The 21,463-nt window shown below is 34.4% G+C and overlaps 2 protein-coding genes and 1 long non-coding RNA gene across 8 annotated transcripts; 1 reads left to right on the forward strand and 2 right to left on the reverse strand.

The window, feature by feature from the left end:
* Positions 1–497: 497 nt before the first annotated feature.
* Positions 498–5,892, reverse strand: LOC100879616 (uncharacterized). 4 transcript variants are annotated; one of them, XM_012298213.2, is made up of 6 exons: positions 5,592–5,892; positions 5,283–5,464; positions 4,269–4,337; positions 3,713–3,871; positions 3,226–3,631; positions 498–3,129 (listed from the first exon to the last, which is right to left on the reverse strand). In XM_012298213.2, the coding sequence occupies exons 2-6, from the start codon at positions 5,457–5,459 to the stop codon at positions 1,823–1,825; spliced, it is 2,118 nt and encodes a 705-aa protein (XP_012153603.2). In that variant the 5' UTR covers positions 5,460–5,464; positions 5,592–5,892; the 3' UTR covers positions 498–1,822. The 4 variants fall into 4 exon arrangements, with proteins under 4 accessions (XP_012153603.2, XP_012153602.2, XP_003708679.2 ...); XM_012298212.2 differs by having other exon boundaries at positions 498–3,631; positions 5,592–5,891; XM_003708631.3 differs by lacking the exon at positions 4,269–4,337 and having other exon boundaries at positions 498–3,631; positions 5,592–5,891.
* Positions 5,893–6,881: 989 nt separating this feature from the next.
* LOC100876241 (thyrotropin-releasing hormone-degrading ectoenzyme) lies at positions 6,882–20,032 on the reverse strand. Of its 3 annotated transcripts, none has more exons than XM_012283584.2 (17): positions 19,745–20,032; positions 14,007–14,194; positions 13,488–13,803; positions 13,118–13,415; positions 12,894–13,049; positions 11,911–12,219; positions 10,819–10,996; positions 10,545–10,686; positions 10,068–10,149; positions 9,757–9,931; positions 9,514–9,700; positions 9,011–9,288; positions 8,726–8,904; positions 7,768–7,935; positions 7,563–7,703; positions 7,397–7,478; positions 6,882–7,334 (listed from the first exon to the last, which is right to left on the reverse strand). In XM_012283584.2, exons 1-17 carry the CDS (start codon positions 19,791–19,793, stop codon positions 7,170–7,172), a joined length of 3,093 nt encoding a protein of 1,030 aa, XP_012138974.2. In that variant the 5' UTR covers positions 19,794–20,032; the 3' UTR covers positions 6,882–7,169. The 3 variants fall into 3 exon arrangements, with proteins under 3 accessions (XP_012138974.2, XP_076397779.1, XP_076397778.1); XM_076541664.1 differs by lacking the exon at positions 19,745–20,032 and adding an exon at positions 14,501–14,756; XM_076541663.1 differs by having other exon boundaries at positions 13,118–13,803.
* LOC143266080 (uncharacterized) lies at positions 15,899–18,252 on the forward strand. Its single transcript, XR_013041158.1, has 3 exons — positions 15,899–16,963; positions 17,342–17,411; positions 17,503–18,252. It is a non-coding gene; the product is annotated as an uncharacterized LOC143266080 (long non-coding RNA).
* Positions 20,033–21,463: the final 1,431 nt, after the last annotated feature.

Genomic DNA, 21,463 nt, shown 5'->3' on the forward strand with positions numbered 1-21,463 from the left:
CAATTTATAATTGGTAATTTAAATTACACCGTAACTGTTCTAATAGGAAATTAAAATAAAAATTTCAAAGTACTGCTTCGAAAAATAAAATTTTATTCTGTGTAAACGATAGAATTATCACAACACTTAAGTACCTTAATTAATATTTTGTAGTATACTTGTAGATGTATTACAACTTGCTTACGTGTGATTAGATTAGAAATAACTTGTACAATGACAGAAAAATTGATTAGGTACAATTAAATTACACCTTGTTCAGATGTATATAAATATATGATACATAATTGTTATTGCACATAATGTATCAAAGACGGGACAAAATTTTGTACAAAACAGTTTAATCAAAACGATATCAGACTGTGTGAAATTTTTCATTACTTCTAAAATGTGTTTCTGTATTCTGTTATGGATTTTAACTGTTGAATTCATTTCACAACAATATGAGATCTTCTTGTACAATATAAGAAATTAGGGAAGTGAGATAATCAGAATCACAATTTACGCGTATCGATTATACATGTATTGTAAGTATACATTACACGACCAATCAAATTACTAGTTATAAATAAACATGGCTGTCTTTCTTTAGTCCGTTTTCGTCCTCTGCGCAGTGTCAAGAGCACGTTAATACACCATATGCTCACGTACAAATTACAATTCCTTATTATGCTCATTCAGATAATATAACGTTAAATGTCGTGAAATAAATTTGAACGTAACGATACAAAAATAAAGTATTGCTATATAATTATATAGTAAAAATAACTGCAATTATGTGCAAAGTTATGATAATGATAATTTGATTTCCAAACTACAAAAATTGTACATTGAAAACATTTATTATGGAAAAAATATATGTATATATTTATCATTGTATATGTAGCATACATAAATTCATGTAAAAAATATTTGTATAGTATTGTAATAAACAATCCATTTATATTATGTTGAGCAGCAACTGCTTATATTTCAAAATACTGTAAATGAATACATAGAACAAATTTTATTTGTTTAAATATAACTATCATGTAAAGTATAAGAAATGTAAGGGAATATACCTGTTACTATAGTACAAATTCATATTTTATAAATTCACAGTTACTGCTTTCATGATAAAATTATTTTAACACTGGGTTATTACAATTTTGTTTACTGTAATAAAATATTTTGTAAACAGACGTATTAAAGAATATGATTATTAAATTTATAAATAAATCATATAAAACATTTAAGAATTCTTAAAGTTATCAAACAAATTACGACGCTTAATATCTAAATATTTACAATAATATGAATTGTATAGATGCAATTTTTCACACAATAAAGAAAATTCAATTAAATTCATAATAAAATGTAACAAACTAAAATTTTTAAATATTTACACGTAATTCTTAAACAAAGAAGGACACGATATTAAAAACAAATCATTACATATGTACATGTGCACTAGAAAAGTCCATTTCACTTAATCACAAGCTACTGAACTTGTAGAATAATGCAATATTACATAATGCATAAACAAAAATATCGTATTACATCTATGTTATATTAAACGTTCTCTTTTTAATGAACAAAATTTGTGTTTACTCTTCTGGAAGAGTATTCAAAATAATAAAAAAATATATCTTGAATTCTTACAAAAGTTAAGGAACTATATGGATGTAATGTACGGTAGATTCTTTTCCATACCTATGTTTCACGTACGATCAATTTTATATTAAAAATATTTGTTCAAAATATAAAATTATATACGCGTTTCTTTTAATTCGATCTCTTTGGGATCGCTTATTTATAGCTACCTATTTCTGCGTAATATCTTTTATTATTTATTCATAATAACCGGCGATTGTATCGTGTCAACACATGCCGCAATATATTTCTTACGATTTCGTATGTATTGCGATGGTGCTGTTCTTATTTGAATATGATAAACTGTTTTTGCACTTTCTTTCGGGCCATTGATACAAATATTCTGCTTTTTTGGTTCGGTAGGTTTTCCAAATTGTGTAAAACTTTTTCTTTTGAGAAAGTTATCTTGTTTTAACGGAGCTACCGATGAACGAGTTTTGCGAGGTTGATAATCCGGCGTTGCTTGCATCTTCTCCAAAGCAGTGCGTAGAGGAAGTAACCCAACGGCGAACGGAATTTCTGTGTTTGGTGTAAATTCCACTAAATTCATTCGATTTTCACAGTCTTCGGAAATATCCGACATATCGCCCCAAAGCGCTCGGTTTATGTGTTCTATTGTATTTAATTTAGGTAATGTAAAAATAGAATTCACTTCCGCCGCTTCTGATATGTCACATTTCAATCTGTTCGGTATTTTAACCGTTTGCTGATCCTTTTCTTTGCTAGATATAGTACAAGTAGGTTTATTGCTTTTTTTTACAATTAATTTTGTAGAATTTTTACGCGAATTAAAAACCTTTTTAGCGGACTGTATTAAATTGTTACCGCTTTGTTCTGGAACTTTGCGATCTATATCTTTCACCTTACGCTTCTTTTTCATACATAATTCTGCGCTGTTGGAAGAGTTAAATTTTTTAATTTGTTTTTCTCTTCCATTCGAATCTTTGTTAAGTTCATTATTGCTCACAGTTTCTTCTATTTCCTGTTGATTTAATCGCAAACTTCTTCGTAATATCGGTTTGCTACATAGTGAATTTTCAGTATTTTCAACATTTAGATCTTTTTTATTAGTATTATCTTTCTGCGAATTGTACTCAATAATTTGTTCGATTTTCTTACCTGTCCTCAACGCATGTTGTTCGGTTAAAGTAGCTCCCACTATAGACTGAATGTTTTCAGTATTTAAGCTTATAATATACTCAGCACTTTCCATATCTAATGAGGTTAAAAGTGTAACTGGTATATCATTAGTGGACGGTTCATCTAATAAGTCTATACAATCAGTGGATGATGGACTTTGAATTATGTTATTTACATCTGTAAATTTAGTTTTTATTTCATCTATGGATTTACGTCTTTTATGAGTGTATACTTTAACGCATTTTCCTATTTTACTAGGAACATCGGTAGCTTCAAACTTATATTGTGCAAAGTCTTTTTCAATTTGCTGGAGGCAAGATTGTGATAGTGACATAGAATTTTCTTCACAGTCATCAATATCTGAAAGATCACAGCATTGTTCATATAATATAGGTTTTAAAGTATCATTTGTACACAATGTATTACTATTTATCATTCTATCTTCAGAGTACCCACTTGATGCTTCTTTGTTATTACAATTTATAAATAAAGTTGAATTTCTATTTTCTGCTAGTTTAGAGTTTGCTACTGAAAATAATTTAGTTTGTTCTACATTACTTTCAAAATCTTGTGATTCATCATACAACATATGCTCTAATTCTTGTTCAGGAGGATCAGTGATGACACTACTTTCCAAAGGTGAATTTTCACTTATATTCACATCACTACTGCTCTCATTAGAAAGTAAAAAGCACTCATTTTTCTCTAGATCATTGCACTTCACGTGTGAATAATCTGGACTGTTGCATTTATTTTTTGTAATTTTTGATTCACTAACTTTCTTATCTATATGTACATCAGTTCTAAAATTTTCTATACCAGAAGTCATCATGGCATCGACCACGCTCGTTAATTCTTTTACCTGCATGTAGAAAAGCAAAACTAGGTTATTAATATTACAGTAGCACATTATGACATTAGCAAAACTTTGTTTTATACCAACCTTAAAAGTCTTAGTGGCAGTTAATAAAGATGACAGCAACTGATAAGGAACAGTAGTTTCTCCACAATACATAAATTCGACCATGGCCTTCAAGATCTCAAAGTTTAGGTCTTTCAAAAATATAATGGGTTCCTGACTCAAATCCTTCTGCAGAATCTCCTGTTGCATCAGAAAGTGAAATAAACAGAATGGATTAGTAGATAAAATTTTAGAACTTAAAGTAAAAGCAATGAATGATGTATTATCTTTATTTTCTATTAGTTTCACGTTTCTGATACATTTATAATTTGATGAAGTTTGATATTATATGCAAAGAACACTTTTAATAGTGTTAAATATTGGTACAGGAAATATTTAAAGAAATTTTTAGCTACATAATTTATAATTGTATTGTTCAAATACAATTTTATGTAAATTTCTACATGCACATGTTTTTGGGTATATTGATATTTACTAAACAAAAATAAAAATATCAGATACACTACTAAGAAAAACATTTACACCAGCGTGTATTTATTTCGCTATTTTGTGTTTATACGAATCATTTCATTAATACCTTTACACTGAATAGATGTTCTTCACAAGTTGTAAAAAGTATGTCCATCAAACATGGTTTCTTCAAATGCTTGCAAATAAACAAGGAAATTCCAATATATAAGGCTTTGTTTACTTTATATGAATTTTACATAATTCCTGTAAAATTGTTCCCTTATAAGTATTTCATAAATATTTCTATCATTACTTTACATTGTATGAACTAATAGAAGAGATAAAGGAGATTCAAAGTTTCAAGTAATTTATATTTGATAGTAATTCATTATTGTATATTGTTACATATAAAAAATTATATGCTAAAGGTACTGTTACAGAAAGTATTTTCACTATTGTATGTGCTCATCAAAAAATTACTGGTTAATATTATAATATAATCTTTTCATTGATAATGATACAGGCTTAATAAATTTGAAGGTGACAATCAAAAAATAGTTAAGTACACAATCAATATCTATTATCAGATAACATAAATCCACAAATCACGAAAGATAAATTATTATTCTATTATTAAATATATACTTTAAATAAAATATGTTCGATCGTTATTGACACAGAATTCAGTCAGTATCAACTGATTTTGTAATTACTTTTTTTCACTAGTGGTTACATAAGACAATGACCGTTCAATAATATTAAGTTATTTCTAAATTTCTTTAAAATAAAACAATTAAGGAATTATACTATATCTATAATTAGAATAAAAAAAAACGTATACACTAAAAAAATAACATGTAAAGTATTATTACATAACTTGTGCTTTACAGCATAAGTTTAACATTTTACATGCTTCAATATTATAAAATATTTCAAACTATATAAATAAATAATCTTATTTAGTTATTAATTTTAAATTACTTAATTTAACATTAAAATGAATAATGGAAGTTGTAATACTAATTATGCTATAGATGATAACGTATGTAATTGCAACATCTGTAAATCAATTATATGTATAACAAGAAAAGGTTTCAAAGTCTCTCACTTATATTCACGGAAATATCTTTGTTAAACATACCTCAAAGTATGTACTATTCGATGCTAAAACCAGTTTATGAACACGGAGTTTCTGTCCTTCGCAGACGAGGGTAACATCAACAAGTGCTTGGCGTGCCAACAGTTCACTAAACTTTTCTGTAATGAATCTCGCATGACCAGCCCATTGTAGGACACAAATATCAGTACTCTCCACCATTATGTCTGTAAATTAAACAGTAAGAAGGTATTACTGTTAAAGCAACTTCAATGGAACGATGAATGAAATCATTGAAATTCAATAATGAATATTAATCAATAAATTGAAAGTATCTGAAGAAGATATACATACTGAAATACGATTAAAATGTTGGCTTTCCTCTGTCGAGTATAGTTTGAAAAAAAGCACTGAAACCTTTGATCAAATGTACGCAATCAGTTTCGATTAACGATGGATAATGACATAACAAGTTTATGCATTTTCTATCAAGTTTTATAAAACACCACGGGGAATGCTGAGCAACGGCTTTACACAACATTTGTTCACCAATACGTTAGAGTGTGCAAAATAAGATGTAAACGAAACTCAAAATTCAGCCATCTTATTTAACGATATAGACACTGTCATAGACTAGGAATATATTCTTCGATGAATAGCAATAAGCAATCTCGAACAATCTGGAAAAGGTGCATGTGCTGCCACCATACGTATACACGTATGTAACCTAATATCATAGAATTGTTAGTGCTAATATAAAATGATGAGTCAAAACATTCCAAAGTTCATTAGTCTTTCATTCTTATATAATTTGATACGTATTATAATAAATTAAACTAATAAAATCAGTATAAATTGAATTTAAAAAAAAAAAGGCACATGTGGCGCCATCTCTCCTACGAACAGGGTGAACTACACGGTTCTGAAACTGGTGTTTCATTAGTTCCCACGCAGAGCCACTAGATGACGCAAAGTGTACCTTTTTTTATTGAATTTAATTTATATAACTGATTTATTAACATAATTGATTATAAAATGAATCGAACTACATCGAAGTGCAAGATTTATTTGTCTATAATCATTTTCAAGTTAATTTTAATTATCCTATGAGTTCCTGTGTTATGTGGTGTCATCTAGTGGTAGAAGATGAGAACTAATTAATGTAGAGTTTCAAAAGTTATTCGATTAATTAACTTTTTGGATATATTAACGCTTCTAAAATATTCTAAAGCGGTCTAAATATATTGGATTCTTATTATTTTGTCTCGCACACTGAAAATTGGTGGTAATAGTATCTGTAGGTAATTTGGACTTTTAAATTTTCGCGCGCAAATAGAAAATAGTACTGGTGGCGCCATCTCTCCGGCCAACAGGCTGAACTACACGTATCTGGAGCAGGTGCTTCGTTAGTTCAACTTTTCGCCACCAGAGGGCAGCGATTTTAGCGCTGCCTGGTGGCGAAAAATGGAACTAACGAAGGACCTCCTCCAGATATGTGTAGTTCACCCTGTTCGCCGGAGAGATGGCGCCACCAGTACTATTTCGATTTGCGCGGGAAAATTGAATAAGTTCACGAAAAATAGACTTTATCGATTAAATAAATTGCAGTATTATTTGGATATGACAAATATCAATCAACAAACATATTATTTTATTTAAAAACGATGTTTATTACTACCTAACAAATAAATCTAAATTACACTCATTTGTTACCAACGCTAAAAATTGACTTCTCAAATAAATACATGTCAGTTTATTTCACGTGGCAATTAGTTTTGCAGTGCTGGTTAATTGCTCTATTCGAATATCGAAAAATTCACACATAAAATAACGCAAACGTTATTTACTTAATTGTACAAAACCGATTATAAATAAAAATGGAAGCTCGTGAAATATTTGATAACTTCACAATTTCCCTTAACATAATTTGTCTCACGAGGCTGAAGTATCTTCACTGACTTCTTTCAACAATTTTTCGATTTCGGGCAAGGAATTCTTCAACCACAACGTCTCGAAATTTCCGTTCGCTTCGACGAGTGCTGCCGCGTACCTAACTCCCTTCATGCTGTCGTAATTATTTTCTCTGAACAGTTGAAGCTGAAAAAATAAATAATATAAGTACAAAATCAAAAAGAGATAGAAACTTTAAAATGTCTTACGTCTTCCAAATCTTGTTCGGTAGTGATACCGTTAATCATCGACAGCACAAAAGATTTCAGCACGGAATAAGCTCCAGGAAACCTAAATAGTAGATAACAATTCTGTTAAAATATCTTTCTAAATTATATACTAAAAAATTTACTTCTGCATTCAATTTTAAAACACCTCTGCGTAATTTCTTGCCAATTAGCTCGAACGAATCGGGAGGCAGCTTGAGCCGCTGCTGGATTGCGAGGAAACCACCTTAAGATGACTGATATTTCGTCTGGGCTGAATAGTTCCTCGTGTAGTATCTCATTTAAGATGCTGATCAAAACAGAAATGTATTACCAGTTTACTCACTTCAAAATGGAAGATGCAATTCACTTACGACTGCAAGATCCAGGGAGCTTGGAAACAAGAGAAGGCAGATAATAAACGCTTTTTCTCCTCTTCATCTTCTGTTGCTGTTACCATTTCCTTGAAGTAATTCCACTCCTTTCGGGTTCCGTAACGGGCGACGGTGCAGTAGAAGGCTTCGCGAAGGTATGGAGGGATGCTGGCAAAAGAATTTTTAAAAATTAGAGGACTATGGAAGTGGGAGTTATGTGATTTGGAGGTGTGTAGTGGGTTTTGGGATGTTGAGACCTGGGGGTACTTGGATCTAGGGGTACCTAGGGAATATAGGGATACCGGGAGATGAGGATACTGGGGCGTGGGGATACTGGGGCGTGGAGATACTGGGGCGTGGGGATACTGGGGCGTGAGGATACTGGGGCGTGGGGATACTGGGGCGTGGGGATACTGGGGCGTGGGGATACTGGGGCGTAAGGATACTAGGGCGTATGGGATATTGGGGCGTGGGGATACTGGGGCGTGGAGATATTGGGGCGTGGGGATACTAGGACGTAGGGATACTGGGGCGTGGGGATATTGGGGCGTGGGGATACTGGGGCGTGGAGATACTGGGGCGTGGAGATACTGGGGCATGGAGATACTGGGGCGTGGGGATACTAGGACGTAGGGATACTGGGGCGTGGGGATACTGGGGCGTGGAGATACTGGGGCGTAGGGATACTGGGGCGTGGGGATACTGGGACGTAAGGATACTAGGGCGTATGGGATACTGGGGCGTGGAGATACTGGGGCGTGGAGATACTGGGGCGTAGGGATACTGGGGCGTGGAGATACTGGGGCGTGGAGATACTGGGGCGTGGGGATACTAGGGCGTAGGAATACTGGGGCGTGGAGATACTGGGGCGTGGAGATACTGAGACGTAGGAAAACTGAGACGTAGCGACACTGGGACGCTCGTATTAAAACCTCCTCGAAATCTTATTTGACTTTACATTTCTTGGAGTTCACTATCATTCTTCGCACTCTCGAACGCATTGTTGGCCCAGCTTAGGCACTCTGTGTGCTCGAACACGCACGCCATTTTGACAGCGATTACTGTCAACTGCGAACCTTCGTCCAGCCTTGATACCACTTCACTATACAATGGAGACACAAATTTCACCATGAAAACCTGAAGCAAAGAGCAATTCCATAAGTACGAGATCTCAATTCCTTAAAAAGTCATCTTTGGCCATGTAACGAACACAAAAGTCATCGGACATTTTTGACTTATTCACCTGAAAGTCGCTGAAAGCGGAAGTCTCGTACAAGAGCCTGTACAATTTGAAGGTATATCGCATCAGTATAGTCCAAGGTAGATAATGCCTCTCCTTAGTACGCATATATTCGATGAAGTCAAACACAGTCTCATATTTGATCAGACCTACTGCGGCTAGGCTGAAAATGTCGTCTATGAGAGAGGCTCTCGTTTCTGGTGGTAAGAGTTCATGATCTTTTTGCAGCGCCAGTTTTAACAACTTCCAGTTTCTTTCGTCGTAGTGAACTCGGTAATAGCCTTTAACAATGTTTAAAATATATCTTCATTTCTGAATTTTAATTACGAACGTTTAATAAGCTTTGTTGTGTTCTCTATCACTTTGAATATGCCGCCATGTATGTTGAAATCAAAATGGCGTAGGACAGCCATTTTATAAGTTTGTGTAAAATTTCTAATTTAATAGTGAATGATAGTATAATAATTACAATAGAATTATTTTGTTAAAGCGAGTTTGTAAATTACCTGTTTTATTTATATTAAAAAGAATCCAAGACTGGTTCGAGCCAACATTATCTAACTGGATCTTAGGTTCCGACTGGAACCATACTTTCTGAGGCGAGGACCAGTTACCATTTTCTTCGATGTAGTCCAAAGGAATATGCCAAAATTTAGAAATACTTTCTAGTGGTCGGTCCAATGTAAATTGTTCCTGAAAGTAATACGTTGAATACCCTATCATGGCAATATATCGAGAGTATTTTTTACCTGATAAATAATAGCAGATTCTGTTTCATAGTTTCTCATAACAGTGATGAGGGGATATCCTCCTTGGAAGATCCAGGAATTCATTGCTTCTTCCAAAGAAATTCCAGTGGGAAGTTCGGTTGCTTCTTCTTCCATGATGCTCAGGAAATCGGCTACGTCTGTAGTATTATACTTCCTAAAAAAATAATTGATTCATCACAAAATTTCTATGGTAACTGTTAACAAAATGGCGGTATACACAATTCGTACAGAAATTGTCAGAAGGCTATCTGTCATCATTATTAATTTATATTGCACTTTGAAATACCCACCACCTGTTTATCACTCTCTTGTAGCCATTCCTAAACGCCGTATCGTTTACCGCGCCATGCAACATGCGTATCAGACATGCACCTACAAGCAATTGAAAAATGCTAAACCATTATCAGCCAACGATATCTCTGACTTATTAACACCTTATGCACACATTATATGAGGTAAAATAATTTATAGAATAACACAAGACACCACAATCTATAGTATTATACGACATAGGGCAATCTTCATTAGTGCCGTCCAGTTAAATGGCTGTCACTTATCTGACGTCCACGTAGGTAACTGTCATACCATCTTTTGCGCATATCTCTGAAGCCAAGGCCGATAGCTGATGATATGTACAAAGAAAAGTTGTTCAGAATGATGACCTTGACCACATATTTCAGGGTCATCAAAATCGAACCACATATTTCAAGGTCATCGAAGAATAAAGTCTACTTATCAACAAGGTGTTAATATCGAGATTATCTCACCTTTCACGATCTCATCGTCGACCAAGTGCAACGATCGATAATTCACATATTCGTGAAGAGGTCTCGAGATGCTGTAACCATCGACATCCATGGCGTGCATTAGAACATCGCCGATGAAGTAATCGATCAATGACGAATCTATCTGGAAATGCAATTTTATCATAACGGTTTATCATGCTGTTTTATTGTCTACCAGAGTCGCAGGTACAAGCTGTGTACATCTTAGACTTATGGCAACTCTGTTATCTACCTTTGTAAATATATAAAAGCTTGCCTTTTGAACAATATCGTGTTGGAAATAGATCATCGACCCCTCGAAGATCCATGCATCGGACCGATTCACGTTCGAGAACTCGTCTGTCCATTGCTGTTGCAGCGAGGAGATTAGAACCCTCAGAGCATCGGTTTTGGTGACTATTGGAGAACTCTCGGTTGCGTAGAACAGTGACTGCCTTGAAAATTTTAACAAGGTCTGTATAATTGCTGGGATGAGTTATAGGGATTTAGAGTTACGGAGGTGTGGGACTTCGGATTTGGGGATTTGGGAGATTTGGGGATTTGGGAGATTTGGGGATTTGGGAGATTTGGGGATTTGAGAGGATTGGACTTGAGAACGTCTGAAGATTTAGAGATTTGGGGATTTGGGAGATTTGGGGATTTGGGAGATTTGGGGATTTGGGAAATTTGGGGATTTGGGAGATTTGGGGATTTGGGAGATTTGGGGATTTGGGAGATTTGGGGATTTGGGAGATTTGGGGATTTGGGAGATTTGGGGATTTGGGAGACTTGGACTTGAGGACGTCTGAAAATTTAAAATGCTGTGACTAAAGTTTGGAAACTCTAGATTTGGGGATTTGGAAGGTTTGGACTTGAGGACGTCTGAAGATTTGGAGATTTGGGGATTTGGGAGATTTGGGGATTTGGGAGATTTGGGGATTTGGGAGACTTGGGGATTTGGGAGACTTGAACTTGAGGACGTCTGAAAATTTGAAATGCTGTGACTAAAGTTTGGAAACTCTAGATTTTGGGATTTGGAAGATTTGGACTTGAGGACGTCCGAAGATTTGGAGCTTTGGGGATTTGGGAGACTTGGACTTGAGGACCTCTGAAAATTTGAAATGCTGGGACTAAAGTTTGGAAACTCTAGATTTGGGGATTTGGGAGGTTTAGACTTGAGGTCATCTGAACATTTAACACACTGGAACTAGAGTTCAGAAATTTAAGACATTTGTAAATTTTCCACATTCCTCCATCCCCATATCTCCAGATCTTCACATCCCTACATCTCTCCATACTCCCACATTCCAAAATCACAACTCCTCCAAATCCCTGTGTCTCCTTTCTAACTGGTAAACGAGATTCTTACTTCATAACCATTAATCCAGGACTCGCCATGTTCTCGTCGATCCCTGGAGGCAGTGCTACCACATCAATCTTGGGCAACGGATACGGCATGTCGAACACGTCGATCAAATTAGAAATAGTTGAATTAAATTTATCGAAAACGTAGATCCTTGGCGAGTCTCTGTTCGATTCGAGCCAAAACGTGGCCACCTCTTCGGAATGCCCGTCGAATACCATGCCTATGGAGTCCACGTGACCCAGCAGAAATGCCAAGTTATGGGGTGAAAGTGGAGGTGACTCGTCGAATGTGTCCATCACGGATGAGTTTGATCTTGAAACAGTGAAACTAATTACTGTTTGAAGTGGGTCATGTGTCATAAATGGATCATGTGTAATAAGTGGATCACTCGATAATCTCTTGCTAGATAATTTCCTGATTGTACTGGATACGAGATGAATAATTGTAATCGACTTGATGTTTAAACTCTAGCTTTCTTTGAGTTCTACTAGAGGCTCTAGATTATTTTTAGCCCTGCATGCATTCTATATTTGCTGGAGCCCCGAAAATGGGGAATTATCGAGCACTTAAAGTTTGAACTCTACTTTAGCTCTCTCTGAATTTTACTAGAGGCTCTAGATTATTTTTAGCCCTGTATGCATTCTATATTTGCTGGAGCCCCGAAAATGGGGAATTATCGAGCACTTAAAGTTTGAACTCTACTTTAGCTCTCTCTGAGTTTTACTAGAGGCTCTACATTATTTTTAGCCCTGTATGCATTCTATATTTGCTGGAGCCCCGAAAATGGGGAATTATCGAGCACTTAAAGTCTAAACTCTACTTTAGCTCTCTCTGAGTTTTACTAGAGGCTCTAGATTATTTTTAGCCCTGCATGCATTCTATATTTGCTGGAGCCCCGAAAACGGGGAACTATCGAGCGGCCAATATGAATTCACACGAAAATTTATAATAGAGCGGGCTGGAACTTATCGAATAGTGTTACTTACATGTCTCTCAAGGTCCTAAGAGGCATATTAGACAATGCCTTCGTTTCTTTGGAATGTATTATGGACACAGAGAAAATTGACTTGTGCAACGTGGTGTCGAAGAGTGGAAACAGGTATCGAGCTCCAGATCGTTTTAATCTCGTCCCCATCAACCACCTAACAAATAATTTTGTTATAAATCATGCGACAATATAATAAATATTTCTGACTATAAATATATTTACTTCTCATCCTCAAGAGAGTAATTCGAAATAAAAAACGCATTCTCCGTTATTGGAGCTTGGTAATCAATGTCCAGGAAATAAACTCCCGGTTGCAATGCAGTTTCCAATGAAACTGTGTGAATGTCTTTATCGTCGTCTATTTCGTACTCTGTTATTTTAATTTCTGTACTATTATCAGCCAATTCTGGTGGTTGAAAATCTCCTGATGGGTACTGAACATTATTTTCGAAGACCACTGTTCCGTTGTCTGATACGGCTACTACGAACTCATTCTCCACGGCGTACATGGCACTGATCACTGCAAAAGAATTTCTCAACAATCTAGTAATGGGACGAACAAAATTTTGAACGAGAAAGTTTGAAAATTTACCAACTCCATCACTTCGTTCGATATCATAATCGTTGTCCACTGCCCTCTTTTGCCTTTCTTTCCCCGGATCCATCGACGATAGTTTATAATAATCCACCGTAATATTCTTAGCGTTCAAAGACAGCTTCTTCAGACTCGTCTCTTTAACTTCAAACTCTATAATCACCCGTCCCTTCAGTGTCGACGGACCACTGGTGTCGACCATCGGCATTAGCTCGAGACGATATTTCAAAGGATGAACCAAAGGAGAAATGGTGGTTTCTCCGACATTTTCATTCTCGATCTCGTCGTTCAGCAAATCTAACGTGTCGTAAGCCTAAGAAAAATGATATTTTTTATAAAATTGTTGCATCATAAATATATTCTTCGCAAAACACTTAGGTGTTTTGTACTGTAGGATAAATTTTAATAACAATATTAATTATTGATAGACAATAAGTCCGCCACGTTTGTTAAGTAGACTTTGAACTGTATTAATTCATATGCCAACTTGTGGGTCGACGTCTGTACATTCCTTACTTTTTTCTTTGGCAAGGAATTGATGTACCATCCGAGGAAGCCGGCAGCAACCACCCCGATAACGAAAACCACCACGATCCCTGCAATCTTTGTGTAGGAAAGAAACCAACCGTCCCCTCTTTTGTACTCCATGCCGTCGCAGGTCATGAACTCCACCGGACCCCCACTGAATTGTGGAATGCCTTGAGCTGTGGAGAATCATTCACTTATAAACAAATTAAAAAGTCATTTAACATTTTCTATTTTATCAAAATATATTCTGATACTTTTAAGTTCTCCGTGCCTTCAAATAAGGATCCCCAGAATTTTTTCCAAATATCTTTCTTTCTGTGGTTACATAATATTTCCTACAAGCTGATCCCAGCATTCTTGATTTGGTAAAAAAATTATGTACACTGTTAATCATAAAACATGATCATCACTTTTTGACTTTTTCGAGGTTTTCACTGACAGTATGAACAAATTAATTTGCATGTGCTTATCAGACAAATTACCTCGTTTATTTACGTGTATTTAACAAAACTGGTCGTAATTAACATATTGAACATAAACAAGATAAACGCGACGATACACACGTGTACGTAAAAAGGTTCTCCACTAGCGTCGTACACAAAGCCTACCGCACAATTAACATTTTCATAGAATACTTTTTACGTGACTTATCAATTTGCCTAGCAAATACATTGTATAATGATTCGACAAAACTGAAAATTCCATAGGACGCTGCGTAGTGTCGTTAACGTATGGAAAATAATAGCGAACCGTACGTTGTCGGCTCGGTAAATGATTATGCGAATGGTGAAGTTAATAGTTGGTCAGTAGCGTGTACGAGTAAGACCTTGGCAAATAGTTTCTCGAGTGTATTTACGAGCGTGCTATACATCGGAATATTGAAAACCTATTGTATGCCCGGCAAGAAAAATCAATTCCCGTAAAATTATGGTATTGTTATGATGAAGTACGAAAATGGCGATATATGGAGAGGATTGGATGGTTGGATTTTGTTAGGTGTTTAAGGACATATTTAGGAAAACTTTTAGGAAAGTGTTGAGTTTTGTATGTTGAAATTGTTTAAAGGGTTGATTTTTGAAATTATCGAATTCCCTAGCTTACCAATTCCCTAGATTACCAATTCCATAGATTTCCAATTTCCCATATTTCCAATTCCCTAGATACTCAATTTCCCACATTTTCAATTTCCTAGATTCCCAATTCCCTAGATTCCCAATTTCCTAGATTTCCAATTCCCTAGATTCCCAATTCCCTAGATTTCCAATTCCCTAGATTCCAATTCCATAGATTTCCAATTCCCCACATTTTCAATTCCCTATATTCCCAATTTCCCACATTTCCAATTCCCTAGATTCCCAATTTCCCACATTTCCAATTCCCTATATTCCCTATATTCCCAATTTCCCACATTTCCAATTCCCTAAATTCCCAATTCCCCACATCTCCAATTCCCTAGATTCCCAATTCCCCACATCTCCAATTCCCTAGATTCCCGATTCCCCACATCTCCAATTCCCTAGATTCCCAATTCCCACATTGTCCAATTCCTCACATTCCCAATTCCCCACACTTCCAATTCCCCACATTCCCAATTCCCCACACTTCCAATTCCCCATATTCCCAATTCCCCACATTTCCATTTCCCTAGATTCCCAATTCCCCACATTTCCAATTCCCCATATCTCCAATTCCCCACACTTCCAATTCCCCACATTCCGAATTCCCCACATTTCCAATTCTCTACATCTCCAATTCCCTACATCTCAAATTCCCTAAATCCCCGATTCCCTATACCCCTGAATCCCTATGTCCCTAATTCCCTATATCCCAAAATCCCTATGTCCTCAATTCTCAAACCCCCCGACACCCAAATTGATTTTCAAATTTTCATCATCTTAAAAAATAATGTAACCCTACAACAATGGATAAGTCTCTGTGCCACGAGCGGTAATTAATGATAATTGACGGTATATAATTAGAGATGCATTATAGCTAGTGGTTAGTTATATTAATTGTACATGTAACTGCTTCTGTGGAATTCTCATCTTGTTAATTATTTCTGAAGATTCCAACGATAATCCCAGTAAACAAACTTGTCAGATTGGTTATGACGAGGAAGAATTTTTTCGTGGAAATGTACTAAGTTCTTTCGATTGTTCCATGCTTAACGAAATTGCACAGCGATGAAAGGTTAGGTTAGAAACGAACAATTGATAGTTTATAGTCTCTCACAGTTGAAATCTCATTGTAAATGCAAATTATGATTGATGCTTGCCGTGAACGTGTTAACGATGTCTGAACACTTAAAGTCGATTTATGAAAAATGACTGTGAAGTTAATATTTTGTTTATCGTTTGTTCTAATCCTTCACTACAATTTGAGCCTATTTATTCAAAAATGGGTCCTGACGCAGTAGCTCAACTTCATCCTACACGAACACGATCAATCCTACGAAAAAAACTCATCGAACCTTTTTTGTAGAGAATTTCACGAGCTACAACTCTCGTAATAACCATCTTCCTCTTAAAACTGATAGATAACGCGATAATCACCATTTTTTACCTCAAGGATACGCTCGAAGTAAATGTCCGCATTAAATTCATGTATTAACCTTGACGGTTTACCTAAAAAGAATTGTACGAACTTGTGCGGTTGAAAAATTGTTTTGGACGAGATTTATGAGCGATGAAGATCAAAGGTTTAACTACGGTGTATGATTACGTATACGACGTTCACGGCAACACATACTGCGAAATTGTGTTGTTACACGTTATGTCATGTGGTGCGTGATCAATCTGAAAACAAATGCAACTCGAAATACACCGGATCCACGTTCTCCGGCCATTCATCGTCGTTTAACGACCACATACCGAAGCAAACGATAAGCTGGCGATAAGCTGGCTAAGGTGTGCTTTACAAATGTGTTCACGAAACTTGGATTTAAGGTAATTCAGGATGACTTGGTGTTCAGAGATTTGGTTGTCCTGTAGGATGCATATTGGTACAATATAATTGGCATTGTTGGTACAATAAATTGGTATAATTTAATTGGCATAGTTGGTACAATAAATTGGTATAATTTAATTGGGATAGTTGATACAATAAATTGGTATAATTTAATTGGGATAGTTGATACAATAAATTAGTACAATTTAATTGACATAGTTGGTACAATAAATTGGTACAATTTACATTTTACAAAATGGAGGCATTATGGTTCGAAATTATTGAAATAATTTGTTACGTGTGAATGTATGAAATACTGTGCCTTTTATTGCATAAATAATATTTATAATTTCTTGTATTTTTTTACTGCCATTTAGTTTTAAAGTTGTGCATCTAATTTTGATGAGATGAGGTAAGAGATGAAAGATCCTTTCACCATGCTATCAAGTTAGTATATTTTGTGTATGCCAGTATATTTTACAAATTATAATAAATGTTTATAATAAACGTTTCAATTCTTCTCGTAATTTTACGAAAGATACCCGAAGAGGTTAACTTGAAATCAAAATGGAAGTGCAGTATTACCCAGAATGCAAATGTTCTGAGGGAAGAAACAAGAAAACTTTAGAAGATACAAGCTGGTTCTCGGCTACACGTGTAACGCTGATCACCACAAGTACACCTATGTCACATAATAACTGCAATCGTACGTTTCCTCTCAGAATCATCCACGTTTCGCGTGTATGTTCGATCTTTCTATTCGGGAGAGTATATTAGGTTATGTAGGTTATATCTCCTTTGCACAATTTTGATCTTCAGTGAAACAGAAAGAAAACTGTTAGGTGATAATTCTAGCTGATTAACATTGGTTACGCTTCGGTGGCAAGAACGTCTTTGACGAGGAAGCAATTATAATTAATCGATGAAAGATACGATCAAAGGAAGATTACAACTTTGTTTGCAAATGTTCACGGTAACAGGAATATTTAAGAAATTCCAATCTGATGAGTCCTCACACTGAAATACTAATTCGAATCTGTAGTAGATATGTCTCCAGAATAAATCATTTTATTAATAAAATTTCTTCAATAAAATTTTCTTAAAAATTTCTTGAAACGCATTTATATATGCACTGCAATATAACAAATATTTTAACATATTTAATAACACTTTTGTTAATAAAATTTCTTCAATTAAATTTTTTTTAAAATCTCTTGAAACATAAATTTATATATGAACTGCAATATAGCAAATATTTTAACATATTTAATAACACTTTTATTAATAAAATTTCTTCAATCAAATTTTCTTCAAAATCTCTTGAAACATAAATTTATATATGAACTGCAATACGACAAATGTTTTAACATATTTAATAACAATTTTATTAATAAAATTTCTTCAATAAAATTTTCTTCAAAATCTCTTGAAACATAAATTTAATGAACTGCAATATAACAAATGTTTTAACATATTTAATAAAAATTTTATTAATAAAATTTCTTCAATAAAATTTTCTTTAAAATCTCTTCAAACATAAATTTAATGAATTGCAATATAACAAATATTTTAACATGTTTGTTAACATTACAATGAACATTATATCATAAATCTAATTCAACTCTTTAAACTAAAAATTTCTCCATAACCTTAAAATAATGAGAAATATGGACGCCATCTTTCCCTCCATTATCAAGGACTCAAGCATACTTGCATAAAATGTCAAGTTCGCTGAATATGAATACTTTGTAAACCGAATGATTATTAGAATATGCAACCGCAAGTAGTAGTCTGAAAACATAACCTTGTGTTTCGTTAACTGTTGGAAGCCACACATTTTTATCTCGGCATTAACATGACTATCACTCTTTATTTCTTCCTCACTGTCACTGTTTTTACTCCAGTCGAACGTTTTATTTACTATCGTACGATTAATTGGTCTATGACTCACGCTTTTAGATTTATCTTTTATAATAATATTTGTCACATGTGTCTACTAAAATAATTAATTAAGTCAATGATCGATATGCTTATAAAACAGAAATTATATAAATGTGACTGTCAAAATAAAAATGAAGGAAAGTTGACTTACAGAAGAACTTAAGGTAGATATCTTATAAAATAAAAATGAAAGAAAGCTGACCAAAAAGAAAAATAAAAGAACTGTGACTAAAAATAAAAATAAAAGAACTCTAACAAAAAATTAAAAACGAAAGAACTCTGCCTAAAAATAAAAATAAAAGAACTCTGACTAAAAATAAAAATAAAAGAACTCTGACTAAAAATAAAAATTAAAAAAATCTAACTAAAAATAAAAATGAAAGAAATCTGACTAAAAATAGAAATAAAAGAACTCTAACTAAAAATTAAAAATAAAAGAACTCTGATTAAAAATAAAAATAAAAGAACTCTAACAAAAAATTAAAAATGAAAGAACTCTGACTAAAAATAAAAATAAAAGAAACTTGACGAAAATTAAAAATGAAAGAACTCTGATTAAAAAGAAAAATAAAAGAACTGTGACTAAAAATAAAAATAAAAGAAACTTGACGAAAATTAAAAATGAAAGAACTCTGATTAAAAAGAAAAATAAAAGAACTGTGACTAAAAATAAAAATAAAATAACTCTAACAAAAAATTAAAAATGAAAGAACTCTGCCTAAAAATAAAAATAAAAGAAACTTGACTAAAAATAAAAATGAAAGAAATTTAAAAAAGCTAAAATGCTGTGAATAAACTAATAAAAAATTTGACAAGAAAAAGAATGCAAAGTAACATACAATTTCTGCGTCCATAATCTTGCCAACTGGAAATGGATCCTCGGCTCATGTGGCCAGCTTCCGGTCTCTTCAGCAAAACGACGCTGTATCGCGTGCAGTCTATCTCAGCCGCGAAAACAAATCGGTCACGTGTATACCGAACAATATATACAGAATTCTAAGGACCTCCTAAAAATATCGCGTAAAATTCGCGGACTCGTGACACTCGTTGCAGGTGCAACGCAATTAGTCGTTCTACCTATGAAGCGATACCTGACCAACACTGGCCGACGCTCCGAATGTTACTCGAATCCCCCACCTGTTTTTTTGTTTCAATTACTGCCTTCCACATCTCCAGCCTTCTTCCCGTAGCGATTTTCTGAGAGCGAACGTGTGTGTGCATAGATATAAAAACGTGTAAACCGTACTTGCGATGGAAAAACGATTTAACGAGTGGAGGTGGTTGCGGATTTAGCTTCAAATACCATTACGTTATTATTGCTTAATGCAGTAAAGTATACTGGAGTAAAGTACTCGAGTGATGTATGTCATAGTATAGTTACAAGTCGTTTGGGGATTTTTTATGTTGCAATTTTACTGTTTGAGTATTTTGAGATATCGTTGGGATATGAAGGTTTCGACTATGTTGTGTGGTTTTTCATTTTTATTTCTAGGCTGCAATATATTTAGATGTACTATGTTCTTAGGTTATCACAAGCTGAAATTACTAGATTATTAGATTCCTATATTCCTAGAACCCAATATCCCTAGATCCCAAAATCTCTATATCCCAATAACCTTAGATTCCTATATCCATAGATCCCAATATTCCTAGATTCCAATATTACTAGATCCCAATATCCCTAGATTCCTCTATCCCTAGATTCCCATATCTCTAGATTTCCATATCCCTAGATACCCATATCTCTAGATTCCCATATCTCTAGATTCCCATTTTCCTAAATTTTCATATCTCTAGATTCCCATATCTCCAGATTCCCATATTCCTAAATTCCCATATCCCTAAATTCCCATATCTCTAGATTCCCATATCTCTAGATTCGCATATCCCTAAATTCCCATATCCCTAGATTCCCATATCTCTAGATTTCCATATCTCTAGATTCCCATATTCCTAAATTCCTCTATCCCTAAATTCCTATATCCCTAGATTCCCATATCTCTAGATTCCCATATTCCTAAATTCCCATATCCCTAAATTCCCATATCCCTAAATTCCCATATCTCTAGATTCCCATATTCCTAAATTCCCATATCCCTAAATTCCCATATCTCTAGATTTCCATATCTCTAGATTCCCATATTCCTAAATTCCTCTATCCCTAAATTCCTATATCCCTAGATTCCCATATCTCTAGATTCCCATATTCCTAAATTCCTCTATCCCTAAATTCCCATATCTCTAGATTCCCATATCTCTAGATTCCCATATTCCTAAATTCCCATATCCCTAAATTCCCATATCTCTAGATTCCCATATTCCTAAATTCCCATATTCCTAAATTCCCATATCCCTAAATTCCCATATCTCTAGATTCCCATATCTCTAGATTCCCATATTCCTAAATTCCTACAACCCTAGACTCCTATATCTCTAGTTTCCAATATCCCTAGACTCCTATATCTCTAGTTTCCCAATATCCCTAGATTACCACATGGTTAGATTATTAAATCCCTATATCCCTCTATTCCTAGATCCCTACCTAACCTAAATAATAA

Source organism: Megachile rotundata, chromosome 16, assembly GCF_050947335.1.
Source record: "Megachile rotundata isolate GNS110a chromosome 16, iyMegRotu1, whole genome shotgun sequence".
Classification (NCBI taxonomy): Eukaryota; Metazoa; Arthropoda; class Insecta; order Hymenoptera; family Megachilidae; genus Megachile; species Megachile rotundata.